The 22,166-nt window shown below is 42.1% G+C and overlaps 1 protein-coding gene across 1 annotated transcript; it reads right to left on the reverse strand.

Annotated features, from left to right (window-relative positions):
* Positions 1-6,605: 6,605 nt before the first annotated feature.
* LOC128741551 (brefeldin A-inhibited guanine nucleotide-exchange protein 1) lies at positions 6,606-21,920 on the reverse strand. Its single transcript, XM_053837457.1, has 3 exons — positions 21,345-21,920; positions 8,232-13,171; positions 6,606-8,155 (listed from the first exon to the last, which is right to left on the reverse strand). Exons 1-3 carry the CDS (start codon positions 21,508-21,510, stop codon positions 8,003-8,005), a joined length of 5,259 nt encoding a protein of 1,752 aa, XP_053693432.1. The 5' UTR covers positions 21,511-21,920; the 3' UTR covers positions 6,606-8,002.
* Positions 21,921-22,166: the final 246 nt, after the last annotated feature.

The raw sequence follows: 22,166 nt of genomic DNA on the forward strand, positions 1-22,166 counted from the left end.
GACTGTGAATTATAAAGCAGGATAGACAATTGCAATATTTGATTATATCTTAATCATATATTCAGGAGTATTTAGTTGCGTGTTATAAAAACTGCGCAAAATAGAATTACAAATAGTTGTCAAAATTTTCGCACGTATATCGCCTCCACTTTGGTACATATATGTTGTTATATGGCGTGAAATATAACTTTTTCGTTCAGATATGATTTCGTATACCTCAGTTGCAATCGAGATATACAAACCAAATGGTTTACTGGGCTATCATCAATACTATCATTGTCGTCATTACCATTATCATTTTCGTTATTACCCTCATCATTTTCGTCATTACCATTGCTATTTTGGCATTACCATCGTCATTTTCGTTATTAGCATCATCGCTTTCGTTTCGTCTTTACAATCATCTCTTTCATCAGATTCGTCATTGCCATCAACATTTACTTCATTTCTATCTTTATATTCGTCATTACAGCCATCACATACGTCAGATTCGATATTACCATAATCATTTACCTCATTTTCATCATCACTTTAGTCATTATTATAATTATTTTCTTCATTGCAATCCTTACTTTCAATATCACCAGAATCAGTTTTGTCATTACCATAATTATTTCCGTCATTGCAATCATCATTTTCATCATCAGCTCTCAGGGAAACCTTCGCACACAAGCGATTTTCTACAGGCCAGATCAAACTACGTATATCAGCGTGTTTCAGTAAACTATTCTATTTCTACCTTCCTAGAGGCACGCGAATCACACACGAAGCATATGCAAAAAGTAGCCCTCACAGAGGCAGCTAAAAGATATCAGGATCAGATTCGTGTTTTTCGACGAAGCATATGCAAAAAGTAGCCCTCACAGAGGCAGCTAAAAAAATAACCAGATGCATACAAGCATCTTATCAACTTTCTCCGATGAACGTTTACCAGACACCGCTAATACGCCCATACCACCGTATTCTGAAAAGGCAGGCGCACACAAGCGAGTTACTAAAAGTCCCTCTCAGGGGAGCAATCGCATACAAACAAATTTGCACTGTCTTCCCAGAGGCGATCAAACTACGCATACCAGCGTGTTTCAGCACACGAATCACACACAAAGCATATACAAAAAGTCGCTCTTACAGAGGCAGCTAAAAAATAATCAGATGCGCACAAGCATCTTTTCAACTTTCTCAGATGAACTTTGCCAGACGCTACTAATACGCGCACACCAGCGTATTCCAATAAAGTCTGGCGCACACAAGCGAGTTACTAAAAGTCCCTCTCAGGGGAGCTATCGTACACAAATGATTTCGCACAGCCTTCTCAGAGGCGATCAAACAACGCATACCAGCGTGTTTCAGCACGCGAATCACACACAAAGCATATGCAAAAAGTCGCCCTTACAGAGGCAGTTCAAAAACCAGCCAGATGCACACAAGCATCTTTTCAATTTTCTCAAATAGACCTTTGCCAGACGCCACTAATTCGCGCACACCAGCGTATTCCAATAATAGTAAGACGCACACAAGCGAGTTACTAAAAATCCCTCTCAGGGGAGCTATCATACACAAACGATTTCGCACAGCCTTCCGAGAGGCGTTCAAACTACGCATACCAGCGTGTTTCAGTAAACCATTCTGCCTTCCCGGAGGCACGCGAATCATAATCGCAAATCACACGCAAAAAATACGCATGTGCAAAAAGTCGCCCTCACAGCGGCAGTTCAAAAACCAGCCAGATGCGCACAAGCATCTTTTCAATTTTCTCAAATAGACCTTTGCCAGACGCCACTAATTCGCGCACACCAGCGTATTCCAATAATAGTAAGACGCACACAAGCGAGTTACTAAAAATCCCTCTCAGGGGAGCTATCGTACACAAACGATTTCGCACAGCCTTCCCAGAGGCGATCAAACTACGCATACCAGCGTGTTTCAGTAAACCATTCTGCCTTCCCGGAGGCACGCGAATCATAATCGCAAATCACACGCAAAAAATACGCATGTGCAAAAAACAGCCCTCACAGAGGCAGTTCAAAAACCAGCCAGATGCGCACAAGCATCTTTTCAATTTTCTCGAATAGGCGTTTGCCAGACGCCACTATTTGTATTCAACTTAACATACTCACCACTTGGGAGCACTACGCCAATGTCGTGTCCGTCGGTTATTTCCAACCGAGCCCTCCGGAATACGGAACAACGTCCGTCAAAGTCTACGTTCGTCCAAAAACTGACTTGTTTAGAGCATGCTATATCATGCCACAGTATGCGTAAGTCTCATATTGAACGATTCATTTCTCTCCTTGTCTCTCATCGTTCGTATGACGGTATTCTTCCTATGCAAGGGGTTTCAGTTACACTCAAGTAAATAATTCAGTTTCATTAGATTTGTTTTACGCTGATTCATCTAACTCGGCTCGTTCCCTACAGTGTCGTACTCAGTTGACGGTTCCCAAGTAAGATTTTTGTTATATAATAGCTTATTAAACTATTGTACAGCTGATTTCCGTGGAACAAGTGCTTGATAAGTTATTGTAAAACAAAAATGTTACTTGTGTTAAGTTGACCGGGCAAATTGAAAAAAAAAGCAAAAAAAATTATACGTTTCCTCTTGCTCCACAGTTTTGGCTATATCCCAGGTAACCAATAAGCAATAAATCAGTCGTTTATTAGCATCCCTGGCGTTTTAAACTGCAGGTTGCTGTTTATCAGCCTTTCAACTGCATAACTGTTGTAAATGGGCATCCACAATTCTATTTAAATTCTTCTTGTCGGTAACTACTTAGGAGGTGAGCAACGGAATGAAGAAATAGCAGAGCAAAGCCTGGTGCTACATTCCGTTATCGAAACTTGAACTTCTGTTTTTGTACGACAGACTTCGCAGCCAGCTGTTAGAATACAGGACAATTGCAGGGCTAGTTGCTACGATCCTATTGATTCCAACAGCCTCTCCCAGCCGAGATTCGAACATATGACGACTGGCTTATTAGGCCAGCATCATACCTCGAGGCCAACTGGGAGGAAAAGGCGAATGAAAAAATATCAATCATAAGTAGGCTGCGAAGGGGCATTAAAGTCAATAGGATCGTAGAACCCAACCAGACAGAATCACAAATCAACCACGTTCTGATAGATGGTCGGCACTTTTCAGACATTATCGACGTCAGAACCTACCCAGGCGCTAACATTGATTCGAATCACTACCTAGTGATGGTAAGGCTACGTCAAAAACTATCTGTTGTAAACAACATACGATACCGGCGCCCGCCACGGTATAATTTAGCGCAACTGAAGCAACCAAAACTACGCGTTATCTCTCGAAACCGCGCTGCCGGAAGAGGGTGAGCTGGATGAAACCCCTCTTGAGGACTGTTGGAATGCCGTGAAAACAGCTATTAACAGCGTAGCGGAGAACGTCCCAGGCCGTGTGGCACCGAATCGACGTAACGAATGATTTGACGAGGAATGCCAGCAGATATTGGCTGAGAAGAACGCAGCGCGGGTACAAATACTACGTAGAGCCACCCATCAGAATGTGAAGCGATACAAACAAAAGCGGAGGCAGCAAACCCGACTCTTCAAGGAGAAGAAGCGCCACCAAGATGAGAAGGAGTGCGAAGAACTCGAACAGCTGTACCGCTTTCACGACACACGGAAGTTCTATCAGAGACTCAACGGATCTCGCAAAGGTTTCGTCCCGCGGGCCAAAATGTGCAGAGATAAAGATGGAGGTATCTTGACTGACGACCGTGTGGTGATCGAAAGGTGGAAGCAGCACTACGATGAACACCTGAATGGCGTGCAGGCGGAAGACCATGATAGCGGAGGAAGTGACAACATTGGTGTAGCAAGCAACGAAGATGTGCCACTCCCTTCGATAATGGAAGTTAAAGAAACCATCCAGCGTCTGAAGAACAACAAAGCAGCAGGAAAGGATGGCATTGGAGCGGAACTTATCAAAATGGGCCCGGACAAGTTGACCGGCTATTTGCATCAACTGATTGTCAAAATTTGGGATACGAAACGACTACCAGAGGAGTGGAAAGACGGGGTTATCTGCCCTATCTACAAGAAAGATGATAAGCTAGATTGTGAGAACTACCGAGCAATCACTATCCTGAATGCCGCCTACAAAGTGCTGTCCCAAGTCATCTTTCATCGACTATCGTCAATAGCCAATAGATTTGTGGGAAGTTACCAGGTCGGCTTCATGGAGGGTCGGTCTACAACGGACCAAATTTTCACCCTGCGGCAGATCATCCAGAAGTGCCGCGAATTCCGAGTCCCCACGCACCACCTGTTCATTGATTTAAAAGCCGCATATGATAGCGTAAACCGACAAGAAAATTTTGGATGAAAACGGCTTTCCGGGTAAGCTTACTAGACTTATCATGGCTACGATGGATGGGATCCAGTGCTGTGTGAGAATCTCGGGTGGATTGTCGGACCCATTCAAATCTCGCAGGGGACTTCGATAAGGAGATGGTCTTTCCTGCCTGCTATTCAACATTGCGCTTGAAGGTGTTATAAGACGAGCGGCGATCGAAATGCGGGGCACGATTTTCAATAAATCCAGTCAATTTATCTGCTTTGCTGACGACGTGGATGCTGTCGGCAGATCATTTGAGGCGGTAAAAGATCAGTACACCAGACTAAAACGCGAAGCAGAGAAGATTGGATTGAAGATAAATACCTCTAAAACGATGTATATGCTGGCGGGCGGGACCGAGTGCGACGGGGCCCGCTTGCGCAGTACCGTGGTAATCGACGGGGATGAGTTCGAGGTAGTCGACGAGTTCGTATTCCTTGGCTCACTGGCAACTGAGGACGACAATACCATCCGTGAGATTAAAAGACGTATTTTCGGCGGAAGTCGGGCCTACTACGGACTCCACAAACACCTGAGGTCAAACAATTTGAGCCCCCGTACAAAGTGCACACTGTACAAAACGCTAATTAGACCGGTTGTCCTCTACGGGCACGAAACGTGGACACTGCTGGAAGAGGACCTACGAGCACTCGGAGTTTTCGAACGGCGGATGCTAAGAATTATCTTTGGCGGAGTGCAAGAGAACGGTGTATGGAGGCGAAAAATGAACCACGAGCTCGCGCGTCTCTACGGCTAACCAAGAAAGCATTGCACGCAGATGTCAGTGCGTTTTTTTTTCAAACCAGGTTTGACAGTGTTGTGGGGTTTGTTTTGATTACTTATTCGCAAGACCCAGAAGCAAAAAACTGCAAAAATGGCAAAAATATATGTTGTGCAGAACTGCTATCGTTTTTCTACTTCGGAAAAGTCGGACATTTCCGGTTTCCGCAAACAAGTGGTACGAATTACAAATAATAAACCCACTAGCAATAAAATTAGGTTATAAAGGGAATCAAAACAAAACACACAAAAACGTCAAACCAGAGTTGAGGTTAGGCACCGTGCAAAGGTTTAGTATTCAGAAAGTGGTTAAAGCTGGACGGATACGTTGGGCAGGACATGTTGCTAGAATGCCGGACAACTATCTTGCAAAAATGGTTTTCGCACCAAATCCGGTAGGAACAAGACGAAGAGGGGCACAGCGAGCGAGGTGGCAAGACCAGGTGGAGCGAGATCTGGCGAGCACTGGGTGCCCGCGGAACTGGAGATCAGTTGCCATGGACTGAAACAGCTGGAGAAATTATAATGCGCAGGAGCGCAGGCCTTGTCATAAGACGTTAGGCCAATTAAGTAAGTAAGTAAGTAAGGATCGTAGAATAGCCCCGCGATTGTCTTGTACTCTAACAGCTGACTGCGAAGTCCATAAGGAAATCTATTTTATATATAAGATAAAAGTAACGCAAATAACGCTAGTGCTCTGCGGGATTCCAATATTTCATACCTGCTTCGATTGCTGTTTCAACTTCAGCTAAAGACGGAACTTTAGGGTTGAGACAATTGTTGCGACATATTATTGTTGCAGTTGAAAACCGTAATAATCGACTCGCGACATTCGGTTTTATTCTTGTTCTGTGTGTCGCAACTACGTCGCACGTGGTGCGCTGTATAGCGCATCTGTGATACTGGAGCCTCGGATAGTAAAATAAGTCTGTACGATTCGTTAGTAACTAACCAGCTCTGTCCTCGTACGGTATTTTCACATTGGTTCTTACACCACTAAGGTGGTGAGCAATGTCATACAATAAACGGATATCTCCTTTGGCGGTGGCCTTTCTCCCTCGTCAGCTCGACAGTTGATTCAGACTTTCTTGTCTCGAATACATGGCGTTTTAACAGTTACCCTTGCCTTCGTGGCGTACAAGACTGTGCATAGTCAGGCAAATAAAACATGGAAAGCTATACAGTGCGCTGCACGTGCAATGAGAATGCCGGATGAGCAAATATTATTGTTCGACTACGTACAGATCCTGGATTTGTTTTTTTTTCTATTGGCGTGGATACCAGCGTGACGTATGTCAGAGACACGGTGAGTAGCAGTACAAAACCAAGTAGCCAGGAGGTGTGAGCTGAATTCGGTATTGGATCGAAAATCGGTGTTTTGTCGTGAAAGTAAGTAAAGCACACTTCCACCTAGCTGTATAAATAATTCCCGGTGACGTAGTGATACGGCAGACATTAAAACTTCCCATTATTTTTGCCAGCTTTTTATTTCATGATATCTAATATGCATGTAAATGTATAATATACTGTATAATCGCCATTGTGTGCTTCATAGCAAAAAAGTTTTAGATTTTCCTACATACTTTTTCAATTGTATGTTAAGGTGATCGACTCATTTTGTCTTTTTGCTGTTTTTACCAAACAAACTGAAAAATAAAGGGATAAACTCTGGCTAACGGTGCAGTTTTCTCATACGTCTGTTACATGTTAGCTTATCTGTCTTCTCTATCAGTAACACATCCTGACTATAAATATGGTATTTTATTAGTAATAATAATCATCATTATTACTCTATTGCATCTACTTTATCTTGTATGAATAGTGTTTGAATCTGTGTTGGTTTTTATTATCTAGAGTCTATAGGGCATATAAGAAAACTTCATTATGACCTACCGAATTACTTCAGCACTTTTCATCTTCTTTTGCTGTTACTATTTCAGCAGTACCTATGTATGAAGCAACTACCCTATGTTTCTTTCTCATTTTCTTTATTTATTGATACTACAGATCAGATTTGATCAGTTCAGTAGGTCTTTTAGTAATAGATTTTTCAGCTAATCTACTAAATACTATTCAACGACCTGTGTAAGTTTGAAATCAATCGCTAGTACCTACTATTGGACACATGTGACTACAGCAGTGTTTGTGAAACAACAGGATTTATTACAGCAAAACAAATAGTGTTTAGTACGAATTTAACTTTGATTTGTTTTTTGCCGGTTCAGGTTTATTGACTTAGTCGAAAGAAGTAAAAACTAGAAACTTTTCCTACAGAACATAGAAAATAACACAACGGGCTGGAGTTAAACCCAACTCAGCTTTATTATTGTTTCAAACGAAAATGGTCCACTGAAAAGAATTTTTTAGCTTTATTAAAAGCGACACATCGTACAGCAATTGGGATCGAGTTGCCGATTTGCTCACAGCAGCCTCACATTCAAAGTTTTTAATAATCTAATATTAAATAAAAGCCTTTTAAGGTAAAATTAACATATGCACAACAATTACAAAAAAAATAGTGAAAATCCCAGTACGAAATGACTACAACCATATTTTTAAAGGTATATTTTTTCATCGCTACTGTTGCTGATAAGCACAATCAACATCTGAGCAGAGGTGCCTTCTATCTTCCCGTTTTCCAACAACGGTCGTACTTGTGTTAAACTGATAATGACAACTATTACAAACATTAGAACTATTATTGACCCAGTCTCTTTTCACAGAATTTCGTCGGCCATGGAAGGCTGACAAAAGCTGATGCTGATGAACCCGGGGATAGGGTCGCTGAAGTTCTCGCTCCCAATAGCGTTGGCTATGTGTAGCCGGTGGAAAAGTCCGCACAGGCGCACCACTTATTCGCTGATACTAGGTAGCTGTGCTGCTGCCCGGGCCGGAGATACCGAAGACGGGGCTGATACGTAGGAATACTCGCCGCAGCACCGTTCGCAGTTCCGGTTTCAAATCGAAGCACATTAAATCGCACATAAGCACGTAATAGCTGGAGATGTGTGCAGCGAACTGGTGAGGATATAAAAATTAAGGCCATTATTAAAAAAAGGTAGTAGCTACAAATTCGTTGTGAAACTACACTTACCCTCGAATCCGGCATCTTCAGCAATCGAGTCAGTACCAACAGCAGCAACGATGTCCACGCATCACGATGCGGTTCACTTTGCAACGACAGAAAGTAGTCGAACGCTTCCGTACACACGGCTATCAAGCGTTTTTCAATGTCCTGCCAGTCCCGCCGTCGGCTCTCATCACTGTACATCTTGAATAGTATTCGCAGCACGCAAGCCAGCGACTGAGTTTCCTGCTTCAGCAAATTCGGCTTCAGTGAACCCTTGAATCCAGCCTTCCAGAGTACATTGCGCTGATCGTGGTTGGAATTGAACTTCTTCGCAAACCGGTGGCTTTGCAGCAAACAGTCGATTAGCTGCAACAAATGGGGCGTATTCAGGTAGCTGTACATTCCTTGCTCTTCCCGTTGGCATTCTTCAGTTGAAAGCGACTGGTTGAGTGTAGAACTGCTGCCAATAGTGGTTCCAGAGCTGTAAGACAATTCGGCGGCCGCCTGGGCAAGCGTTTCTGCATCCTCTTTCCGGGATGTAGCGGGAAAGAATATTATGTTGTCAATCGTCTGTATCAACTCTAACTGTACTACACATTTGATTAACAGATTAGAGAACAGGACGGAAGTTTGATTAAAATCTGTTACTTTCGAAGGGTGATCCTGCAGCTCCGATTGACTATAAACAGAATGTTGCGAAGGGGAACGTTTCAATATGCCATGACGGGGGATGTCCCCGTTCTGCTGTACAGAATATGACGTGTTCTGATAATTTTGAGGGTTCGGATCAGGCTTCCAGTAGAGCAGCTCATTAGGAAGTGTGCTATTGAAAATGTCCAACATGCACTGGCATGTTTTATCCCAAGTTTCCTCATTGAATTTTAATCCGTTCGAAATAACCAAATTCTCCAGACAATTTGTTCCAGACCGGGCCAGCTGTTCATTATTTTGTTGAACGCACCAATGCAACTGACAGTACAAATCGGCCAGCAGCATCGGACCGAGAATGTCGAAATACTGCGTGAATACGTCGATGATGGCGTACAAGGCATGATTACAGGTAGTTGTCATCCACTCGGCCTTCTCCGTATGATGTTCGGGCAATTTCATGTTATCAAAAATCCGAAACAGGATGTTGAACAAATCCCGCCACCAATTTGGCTTAAAGGCATCGCCATGAGTTTTGACAATCTCAAAAAGCACGGTAAGACCTCGCGTCCGGACATCCAGTTTACAGCGATTGACAACGCAAGACAACGAGAAGAGCATTGGAAACCAACCTCGAACCCACACACGATCTTCTTCCGAGACGGAAATGTCATTTTCCATACCAGCGTGCTCAGCGAATAAATTAGGCGCATCGTTCACACAAAGAGCACAAGTTCTCACGAGTCGTATAGCTTCCATGCTGGTATCAGGAAATTTGGCATTGCAGGCAAACTCCGACAAACACTTAACTGCGTCCTGGAACGAATCTATCATAATTGGGAATTGTGATTGGTACAAATCTGTAATGATTTTTCCCGTCGTTAAGAAAGCTAGCTCTACAATCGCTTCATCGTGGTCTCCGGCCGCTAAATGGAACACCGAAAAGATGTTCTTCCATCCAGACTTTATGTTGTGAGCTTGAGAGTTGACCATCTGAGCTACACAACGCACTACCATATCGCGAATGGCCGGTGAACAGTTCTTCTTCATAATATGCTCGAATGGTCGCAGGAAATCTTTCTGGAAACGGAAATTTGTAAACTCTCCCTTTTCGATGAATTTCATCGAAAGTTGGCGCAGTGAATCCAATGCAAAGAACGCTATTTCTTCGTTACTGTTGCATCCGACGGCGTTGAAGTGTTCTCCCAAAATCTGCCAGATTCGAGACCATTGCAGACGAATACGGCCCATATTGTAGTAAGAAATTTCCACAATCTTCTGCAGTGAGAACATTCGTGGCTGCGGTCGGGTGAGCTCATCTAGTGATACTTGGCACAAAGCCTTGACAAAATCTACAATTGCGTCACCGTCCAGCCGAATCGATCCGGTAAAAATTCGATCCACAGCGACAACGATGCTCTGCGAGCTGGTCTCCCCGATGTGTTCCTTTGCTGATGGATCCAATGTATCACGATGCGATGCAGGCCCAGAAAGGAATTCCGGTCTTACACCGGTACCGATTAGCTGAGCTAGTTCTAGGTGAGAAATACATTTTACAATGTCCAACCAGCTTGAACCCAGATAATTCCCATCGGTATGTGCAACCATAATTAGTGTCTTTATTGTATCGATATTCTTAGCCTTCATCTCATTAATCGGGGAGTTTGCGGTCAGTAAAGTGAAGCGAGCAAGTGCCTGCACGTAAGCATCACGCTCCAGAGTCATATGGAAGATGCAGGCGATCCGCACAGCACAACGGATTCCATCCAAGCAGAGGCTGGCTATTTCAGGGTCATCACAGTCCTGCAAACCAACGGAAAATGCCGCCAAAAACGACGTCCAAGCCATTTTGAACATAGGTCTAACGTGTTCTAGATGTTTGGCAGAGGTGAATGGAGCCTTCACGTGCGAAACAGATTCCATAAGATTCTTTGCTGTCGTCGATAGTGCTTCCATTTCGACGTTCCATAATAGCTTCCGCTTCTTTTCGTTTACGATAATCTGTTTACCAGGCTTACTGGCCACCGTGTTCTTCATTTTGATTTCATGTCCGGATATTTCATCGTAGATCTGAGAGAGATACTCTTCCGGTAGATCTTTGTTATCACTTATACCGCGATTCAACTTGATATACTGCTCTTTAGTCATCTTATGTTTCACCTGTGGCGAATGTAGATCCGTTGTTAGCATGATTACCGAAAAAGCCAGTACATACACGGTGTCGGCCGAAGCGAACAATGTGTTGTTTGGATTACAGTCGCAATATCTACTAGCGAATTTCTCCATCAGACGATCAATCTTTTGCGCCTCACCCGGAAGACGGAAACCTTCCAAAAAGTATCGCAATGCTGCCACGATATCCAAATCGGCGAAGTTCATGGCATCGATATAGGCGCACATCACAGCCTTGCTTTGTTCGTCATTTTCTCCCAAATAGTCGCCAACCTGTGTTTTATCTAATCGTTCCTCTTCGTGTAACCATTTGGCAACGTCTTCTACTGTTACTCCTAGCAAACCTCGTTCCTGCAAGAACTGTATTCCCTTTTTCGGTTTTCTGTGGAACATTTCGATTCCAGTTTCCATCACCTCTTTTCGTTGCTTCCGTTCTTCCAGTTCCTCCGGAAGATCCAAGACTTCTCGATTTCCACCTGATGTGTTCGTACTGCCAACTGAATTGATACTCAAGCTTGATCCTCCGTGAGATTTAAAGGGATCTGGCCCATCGTCTGAATTTTTAACCGGTACGGCCGACGATGAAGTCGGTGGTGGTGGATCTCCCAAAGAAGTTTGCGAATTCGGATTTACATACAAATCTTTACTCCATTCTACCATACACTTGAGAATCGAAACCAGACATTCCAAGCCTCGGATACGCATTGATTTTTCCTGATTTACTGAAGTTCCCAGTTCCAGTGCTTGCCGACCTTGAGCTATTTTGGATAGATCATTAACGAGACGTTCGAACAGATTGGCAGCAGAGAAATCGCAATCATAGTTTACATAAATATCCACAACACTTTGGGCGTCGGCACAGATTCGAGTTAGAGCTTGAATGACCATCCATTTGTGCTCAAAGGATGAACTGGATGCTTCCAAGATGTTAAGAAAAATCTCCTTGAAGAAGACTTCGATTTGCTTTTTCAGATGTGTTTTGAAGTTGGACAGCAGAGCAACAAAAATCGACAAGGATAGTTCAAATACTTCTGGAACCGAACTGCCGCCGTTTTTAGAAAGAGCAACGCACAAGTACTGCTTGATGGCCATAATAAACATCTCATTCGAGCGGAACACCGGCCCGGCATTCTGCAGGATTGATAGTAGCAAATGTAACGATAGGATTTTTGATCGCAGTTCATGCGATTTCGGGTCCGGATGTCCTTCGGGCAGGGGTTTCATCGAAAGTTTGCACAATGCTCGAAATACCAGAAAAGCATCCTTTTGTAGAATGTGTGTGAATTTGGCTGTTACGATACTATCATTCTCACTGGTTACTTCCATGCTTTCCTGCGACGGTACTCTTGCCATAGAGGTACTATCCGTACCTCCATTGGAGATTCCTCCAATGCTACTCGTTTCAACCACATCGCCTTCCATGTTCACTGGAACAGTTTTACCAGTTTCTTCTGCCGCAGCGGCAATCACATTGTCTACGATCTCTTCCACAATTGAACGCACCATGTCGTAATCTGGGTGTTTTTCCTCTGTCGCCGGTACTTCTTCCGACCCCGCAGGTGCAGCTGGCGACACTGCAGCTGAGGCGGATACCATGCTACCGTTAGCTAAGTATTCATAAGCTTGATTTTCCATTCGGGTGAAAATTACATTCAACATCTGCGTCAAAGTGGCTCTTGCAGTAGTTTGATTGATCAGATTTTTGCTAGAAAGATAAATGTCGTAGCAAGTCCGTACTCCCTGCAGCACTGTACCCTCATGAACCTCAACATACTGGGAGGTTACAACCGTAAGTAATGCCTTAATGATCTGCAGCTGTACGCCCTCATCTGTTTGCGGTCCCATGAAGCAGTTGCAGATCGTCGTCACGATACGATCGATTAAAAACTTGCCCGGATTCGCCGAATCCGGAATGTTGCCAGTAAGATGACCGTAGGCAATAAGTTTTTGCAAGCAATCTAGTGCCGTTACCACAATGCGGGGTGTTTTGCTCTGGCAGGCCAACTCGAACGGTAGAAAGTACTTCTCGGCGTTGATGATATTTGCCGAGTCGTTTTTCGGCAACGGCAACGCAGCCGACGGAACCGGAACTTCACCATTGTGTTCGCTCTGGCCGGCTTCCTTCAGTTCCTCTCTGATGTCCTCTGCAAAGGGAAACCGATTGGAGAAATGTTATAATGACATGGGGAAAACAGAAAATTAATAGATATTCTGTTGATAGAAAGATGATACAAATGCTGACAAGCTGAGGTTCATTAAGATTTATTAATATTATTCAATAATTTAATAATACACTCAAGTCTTTTTTTACACAGGAGATACGCGGCGTGTAAAATAAAACCGTTTAAAAAACCGCGCTAATTTGAAAAATGTTGTAAAAATAAACCGCGTTAATTCAACAATCGTCATAAAATAAACCGTGTTCATTCGAAGATCGACGTAAAAAACCGTGTTAATTCAAAATCATCGAAAAAACCGCTCGAATTTTGAAAATCGCTGAAAAATACCGCGTTAATTCGAAAAATGATGTAAAAAAACCGCGTTAATTTAATAATCGCCATAAAAAACATGTTAATTCAAAAATCGTTAAAAAAAACCGTGTTAATTCAAAAATTGTAAAAATAAACCGTGTAAAAAAAGACTTGAGTGTATTCGGCTGATTTACTACCAGAACGTGCGTGGACTCCAAATCAAAATTACTGGTATGGCGCTGTCAAACTTCGATATAATCGTCGAAACGAGAACATGCCTATAAATCTACTCGCAAAAGCTCGGAAAAAGAGGCACTTTTTTTCTCCGCAAAGATATCCACAAGGCCACCTGAACTGCAAGCCAAATCGACCACGTTTTCATCGATACTCGGTTTTTCTTGATCGTCACCAAAATACACTCCCTAACTCGGACTCATAACCATTGACGATACACCATTCGCGAGAAAGGTGCCCTCCTTGGCTAAACATTCGATAACTACGTGCGCCTGATGCTGGATGAGGCTTTCCGGATAGAACAGGATATGATCTGGCTTGGAAGAGGCGGCAACCGCGGTGCTGGCTAAAGATACCCCCAGTGCACGAAATAACTAGCTCGACTAGTTCTCGGATAGCAGTTTCGATAACGTTATCGGTAATAAAAACTTTGTTAAGAATGCTTCTAACAGCAGAAGTAACTTGTTCTATGGTTGCAGAAAAACAGCTGAAGGCTCGAAGTATGTTGCAGCATAGGATTTTAAATCGCGTGTATCTCAAAAATACCAGAAATGCTCCACGGGTAAGTCTTTTTTATTTATTAGAGTTAATCAGAACTTTTTTGGATTCCTGCGATTCGTCTTGTACGTCCTTGGCAGCTTAGAACCAACGTGGTACGTGCCATGTCAAGAACTCGTCATTGCTTTACACTCAAGTCTTTTTTTACACGGTTTATTTTTTTCGATTACTCGAAAACGGTGTAGCTAAGGAACTATTTACAATCTACGTGAGGAATGTCGAGCTACTCCCAAATGTATTGAGAAATAAATGAATGGTCTCTAAGTTACCCCGTTCTTAATACTCAAAAAACTAAACCGTGTAAAAAAGTACTTGAGTGTATTCGATATCGAGCTACTTCCTCGCCAATTCCTTGAGAGTCTCGACACTTGCCATTCATTCATTCAGCGCGTTGAACTCTACTATTGTTACTGCCGGTGAGGTCGTTGAACAAAACAGATTTCACAGCATTGTCGTCAGGCATTGCTGCCACGTGGCCGGTTTACCGTAACCTGTACATTTTGCAATTTTCCAATTTTATTCCTCAGTTCGCTACAGCTTTCATTCGATTGGCAAAGTGCACGTGCAGCGGCATCGTCCGAAAGTTGCTTATAATAAGTCGTCTGCCAAGCCTAGCAATTGGCTAATCTTGTTGAAAATCGTGCCTCTTAATTCTTAATGTCCGCTTGCCAGATTACACTCTCACTTTGCCGCAGCCCTTTGCACGATCCGAGGGATCTCGAGTGACACATCACTTGTTCTAGATTAACTTTGATCAGTCGTGTCAGTTTATTGGGAGATCTCTTGCGTCATCTGCCATAACTGTTGCAGTTTGACCGCACTGTATGCTAACTGAAAATTGACGAAAATATGTGTAGGCACGATATGCTTTCGACATTTCTAAATGAATTGCTGGAGTGTTAAAATCTGACCACTGCGTGAGCCTCATAAAGCCCGCCTAGTAATGTTTACGAAAACGAAAGGTTACTATCATTTGTGAGCATTACTGTCATTACCACATTGAGATGATTAATAACGCCATTGAGGTGATCAATGATGGACTACTTCCATCTGTCGACCACCTCGGGATCGTTTGTTATCGTTTCTCAATCCTCGTCCTTACAATATTGATACCCCTTCTGTGAAGATGAAGGAGCTAAACCATTACCAAGTATTCTAGCGTCTACTATCGAACCGTGTTATGGTGGCAAATCAGGACTTGGCCTAGAATGCACGTGCTAGTATTAGGAATTTAGTTTTCATTACCTCGGGGCTAACGTTGAAGTCGAAGCTGGATTTAAAACGATTAAAGTGGCGTTGAAGATCGGTGATCGTACTAAAGCTGTTGTATTAGATAGGCAATTCACTCTTGAGGTCACGATATCGGCGACAGCTAATACTTTGATCCCATCGTGACGTAGTAAGGCAGGTGAAAGCGATCATTCCAGGGCAACCTCCGAAGAGCAAAACGAGAAACGAAAGCACTGACTCTATTCGGTCAACTTTATTTTGGTAGTAGGGACTTTACCCTGGAGCGCAGTGTTCAACATTGGAGCGAACTAATGCACAGTATAGAGCTTTGTGACACTAGATGTCGTTGAAGTTCTTGGCGATGCACAAGACAAATTCCAATTTCCGGCAGGCCTTGTCGACAATAGATGCGTTGTGTTCTTTGAAATCGGGCTTAGAATCGAGCAGTATTCTCAAGTCCATGAAACAGTTTTCCCAACGTAAAGGCAAGTCCGATAGCGTGTGGTCGGAGACAAGAAGGTTTGATTTCCTGGAAACTGTAATAATTTCGTATTTGTCGGAATTCAGCAGCATGCGGTTATCTAAGCACCATTTCGAAAATCGTTAGCTGGTCCTTTAGAATAGCGGCATCGGACGGATTGTCTACTTTTGCAGACAGCTGAAAATTGTCAGCAGGCACGAACAGTCGCGGAAATTTAGGCAAAAGATTGAAGAATCGTAGAAGTAGACGAGGAAGACCAAAGCTCCAAGATGGCTGCCTTGTGGGATTCCAGAGTATACAGTGAATGCTCTTGAGATAAAACTGTCAATGTATACTTCTAGAATGCGATTCGGGAGATATGAATTAAACCGTCGTAGCAATGAGCCTCCGATTCCGAGCTTATCTAATTTAGCGACTGCGATTTGATGATTCAATTTATTGAAGGCAACATATAGGTCCATGTAAGTAACATTCATCTGCGAAGCTTACGTACGTGTTAATCGTCTACGACGTACTGTTCTCTACATTAATTCATTCTCGACAATAGTGAATGAAATCAAATGTGAATCATTCATACATTTTGAATTACTTTCCTTCAACCAGGTTTTGGTTGATTTTAAAAAGCAGGTAGTTTGAAAAACTAAACTTTGAGACCTAAAATATCAGTCAAGGTTAGCAAGAAAAATGACTGAAAAGTTAGACGAGTAATCATTCAGCACTGCAATTCATGACTGAATTGTATTAGAGCGTGGAATGCGTTTTATATTCGCTTTCATGATGCAGGGCTGTCATTTTTTTCGAGGACTGGCAGAGATACCCCGATAGTTATTCACATTTCTCCTATTCTCCTTATTATAAGCAGGAAACATGTATGCCGATTTCCATACTGTTGGTAAAATACCTGTACTGATTGATAGACTGAACGGATGGGCCATCAGAGTAACCAGGACGTTGATACAATGTATAGCGGAATAGACGGGGCCATTGCTCGTTGACATGGAGGTGAGTCAGACAGTTGATAAGTACCGGAATACACTAGACGGTTACGGAAACTTCTATTCTTGCCTATATTTCGTTAATAAATACACTGGAGAATTTCTGCGTAAACAGTTGGAAAATCTGTTCTTTGTTGCTTACACTTTCGCTATACAGAAACTTGACCAAGAGAAGGCCGCTGTCTTTTCGCTGTTCGCTTCTCAGGTAGCTCCAGATGCAGGAACAACTCAAGCGTTTATAAGGCGAGTTTACCGGCAGATGGCAAAGTGGTTACGGAGTTGCAAAGTTCTATATTTCAAGAATTTCTTGAAAGCAGCTTTCTCCTTGGATTGCACACGTCGTCACGCAGCGTTTAGCTAGGCTACCGGCTTCTGAACGGGCATGGCTCTTTTTGGAACAGGTCTAGTGCCGGTGGCCGGTTTATTTGAAGTCTCCGAAATACCGCGGCGGTGTTGTGAAAGACGATCGCAAACAGGTATCTGCATCGGGGTTTTGGACGGTTGAATTTTGCTACCTGATGGTTATTCCTGGCAATTTTCGTTCTTCAGCTCGAAAATTTCATGTACTTGGCCCTCGTTGACGGTGGAAACCATAGTTCCGAGAGACGGGATAACACTTTTGAAGCGGACGAACTTTATCAGCTTTAAACAATCATCATACCTCCAGAACAGGTTGGGTGTTACGAATAAATAATATTAGATAATAAATAAACATAACAATATGATTGGTCCAAATGAAATCTTTGCGGGACTCCGAAAAGTAATCTTTAGTGGATCGGAAAAAGTATCATCGAGTTTTGAGTTAATATTTGCTTGTTCTATTATTTGCCAATAATTAGAAATAAACAGGTTATAACTAATCTCATGTTTTTAGTCTTGACCTTGAAATGCGGTCATACACATACATTAATATTTTTTTTTTTTTGAAAAACAGTGGTTTTACAATTGATGAAGGGACGTTAGTGAAAATTTTTTGGAGGAGGGGACAGAACGGAAAGGTGAGGAGAGGGGGAGGGGGGTATTGGTACAGCTTAACAAGTAGTGTCGTTTTGACTCCTACCTTTTTCCAATGCTACCCCCTCCTCCTCACCTCCGCTTTTTCCCCTCCTTCACAAAAAATTTACATTTCTTTCCCCTACCGTCCGGTCCCTTCATCAATTGTAGAACTCCCGTTTCAAAAAAAACAAGCAGGTTTCCGCAAATTAGCAGACTTCAAAGCAGCTAACTCAATAGAATTTATGTTGATTGACTGTAATTATGTTTGAAATTAATTAAAATGAAGTATGGGTTAATAATGGTAATTCTGTTTCTGTTTCTGTTTCTGTTTGCAGCACAAGGTGGGGCAGTTAGAGCCAAGTCTGTCCAGGGCTGAGATAAGGTGGTTGTGATAATGTTAAAAGAATCCGTGCGGATTACGCTAGCTCCATAATGTATTGGTGATTATGGATTAATGGGCGGAAGAAGAGTGACAGAACTTGGCTTGATATAATTGTGTGCTTGGTCAATATAGCATAAGATGGCTTGTACTTATCTTGTTTTCTCCTTCCTTTGTTTGTTTCCTCGTCTTGTTCGTAGTCAATCTTAATTAAACCTGAAGCAGGCTCCACGCCGGTCGTCCTCTTCATCGTTGTCACCAGTGTGGTCATCTGTGGCTGGTCTCTTGCCTCCCCTCACGGCAACATTATTGTTGCCGTGAGAAGAAGCGATAGAGATCAGGCAGAAAAGAAAAGAAAAGAAAAGAGGAATTTTTTAGTCAACATGTTGATTGCAATTTTCAAGTTAGTAATATCACGAGAATTCTATGTCTGTCCATCACCTATGCTACTACCGACTAACTACTCGCTAGGCTGGACGCTACTCATCTCCCAAATACCCATGTCATCACGATTGACCCAGCGCTGTTCCACAACCTATGCTCATTAAAAGCCACAGCCGCCTCTTTATCTACCATCTTTGCAGTATTGTAGCTGATGGCGTAAATTTTCGAATATTTTGTGCGGAATATTATTCAAGAGCAATATTATCGCTCAGAACTATCGAAAAACTACTTGAACTTCCGAAAAATAGAGCAGATGCGATGTAATGGGGACTGGTACTCGCTCGTATTATTCCCGGTGGCATTAATTGCATATTTGTGGCGGTAGTCAACCGATTTGTCGGTATGCTCTTCAGACCGTGGTCAATTGAAATGATTCTGTAACTAAGAAGGGATGAGGTGGATCAAAAAGAACTTCACTTGGAGATATGTATATATGCCGTGTTAGGTCTTAAGTGCAAGCTGTCACTAAAGCAAGACTTAATATGATGTTAACGACGTTGATAATTCTGTGAGGATGGTATTGAATCGAAAAATAAATCCTCATACCACGGCCATATATTATGTACTATGACCCCATTTTAGGAAGTGGAAATGATTTTGGACAGCCCTTCGCTATCGCTTGAATCAGCCAGAGAATCGAATACCTGTTTTTACTTGAAGAAGTTTTAACTCTAAAAAGATTTAGTTAGAAATGGAATTTCAGTTGAAGTCTGCCAGCATTGGGCAATGGACAGAACAAGATATATATCGAGGCTATAGATCTTTTCGAGTGATCCACTAAGTCCGACCGCGACGACAGCCGCAAGAATGGAGAGGAGCAGGCCGCCGGTGAGTTGCCACCGTTCGACTTGATGGACTCTCCGACAGAGGCTCATCAGCATTAGGAAGGCCCTTGGGAGACAAACAGCGTCATACATGATCATTTTATGTTGTTAGTTGAATACCGTTAACGCGGTTAGTCACAAGACATGCAAATCATTCTAATAAAGGAGGGAAATAAGAAAAAAAATAATTACATCCAAAACAATACAATAGAGGTGACAGTAACAGCAACGATAGCAATATTAGTAATAATAGTAATAGCATAGGAAACTGATACAGGAAACACAGCTACTGACTCTAACTTCCTGCCCATTAATAATTGTAATTTGGCAGCATAGGTATAAGAAGAATTTCCGACTCATCATAGAACACTCAAACATATATTCATTCGTACCTATACACCCATGCACACTCATACATGCATACACATGTATACATGTACGTGTGTGTATATTTTTCAGTGCTGTGCTGTCCATAATCGCATAACAGCCACAAATTCTATGGCAATCTCATAGAAAATGTCTCGATTACGCAAATAAAGACATCACATCATTTTTGAACACTCGTTCGTTCTAACTAGCGATACATTTTAATTTTCATGAGTAAGTCAAAATCTCATGAATGGTGGGTAGGATTTGGTTTCAGTTTTCTAGAGAAATTTCTGTGCATACCAGCAATTCATCTAGGGAACCGAGTAAGCCCTCCCGGTGCTTCGGCCCAAACGGATTGAATTTAAAATCAAATCCGTTCGATTTCGCTCCATTCCGCTTTACGAGACACATGCTACACATAAGGCTAAATTATGCAATACTACATACTACACATATATCCAACTTAAACTATAAACATTCTACATGCGGAACTAAGAATTTTTAGGTCGTTTGGCCGAAGTACGCGTCAAACTACCTACCCATGGGAGGGATGGGTTAATAATGGTAATTCTACCTATTTATTGAACAGCTAAAAGGCGGTTTAACAAAAACAGGTGCTAAATTTGTAAATCGTAAAGTTAGCTTGATTCATTTCGAAATAGTCGAAGACTTTGCATTGAACAGCTAAAAAAGACGATGAGCTAATGACAAATCGAAAAAGCAGCGGAACTGACATTCCGAATTTTAACCGTTAAAATAAAATTCTGTTCAGAATGTCTAAGTAAAATTTATTTTCATGTGATTTAAAAGAGAAAAAAACTATGAAATCCTATAGTTTTACTTTCAGCAGTAATAGTAAACGATGCACATAATGTAATCAAAATGCGTGGTCGAAATTCAACTTTTTTTAAACAATGAAAAAATTTAAAATACCTACTTTGAAAATTGTCGTTTGAGTCGAGTGTTGGAAACCGTGCACATACCTATTTGTTGTTTTAAGCGTGTTTATTGACAAACAACTAATTTACATTTCTTATGAGTAAATGCCACATCATTTGTGAGATTGATCGTATAGCAGAGAGGCTTACCAATTCCTCTAAATTCCAATGCAATGTTAACTATGTTTAAACTTTCTAAAAACCCGATATAAAACATATGGTAGAAATGCTATCAATTCCTTTACGTCATACTTGCAGAAAGGGCTGTCCAGTATGTTCCGCAGACATTCTCAATTGATAGAGAAAAATCAATAATCCTTCGTCTCAATTATACAGGAAACTATATTCACTGCAATCGTTATATACTGCCTCCATGGTACCGTGGCTACAACACTTACCGAGAGCCGTGTCGCAAGCACGCTTCAGCTGCGAGTGATGGGACCGTTTGATGTCCTTATCACCCAGAATCTTCTCCAAAGCACGGACGATAAACATTTCTTTCGTTTTGGTACTGCAACTGCTGCCACTGCTGGTTTTACTGGTACTATTACTAGGTGTTGGCATAGTTTTACACCGCAGATCTCTGAATGGTGATGAGTCAGCCAATCTTTAATGCTTTACCAATAGCTCTCGTTAGTTTTTCACAACTGTAATCGTTCACGAAAAATCATATTTGAGGTGAGTTCATATTTATGCCAAGAAAAACGCATTTTAATCACTGCTCACTAACGCCATTACATATTAACAATGGTTAAGTGATAATACACAAACCCGAAATTCGGCAATGGTATTTGGTGTCCCTACTTTGTTGAAGATTGCACTATGTAGGACTTCAAATAGAATCTCGCAGGTGCAGTTTGCCGATTACAATGGTTGAAAAAATTTATTATCACAAGTCTAGAATTGCTTTAGATTGCAAACTGTTCACTTTTACGACGAAGAAAAGTAACTTAGTTGCAAATATAATAATTTTATTCTCGTTGCAGATAATTTTCATACGTTCTTTTTCTCTGTATTTTTTTCCTTTGATTGAGCACGTAATGAAAAAATGTCAAACTGACATTATTTAGAACACGTCCAGGGATGCCATAAATAATGTTTTTCACTATCATCAAGTCTCGGGTATACTTTTTCATTTCGACGTATAGCGGGGTCGATTTAGCGGGGTACCCTGCTGAAAAGTAATGGGTAAAAAATAGAGAGCCTTCAGGGCTTGTTCG

Source organism: Sabethes cyaneus, chromosome 3 (genome assembly GCF_943734655.1).
Source record: "Sabethes cyaneus chromosome 3, idSabCyanKW18_F2, whole genome shotgun sequence".
NCBI classification, from domain to species: Eukaryota; Metazoa; Arthropoda; class Insecta; order Diptera; family Culicidae; genus Sabethes; species Sabethes cyaneus.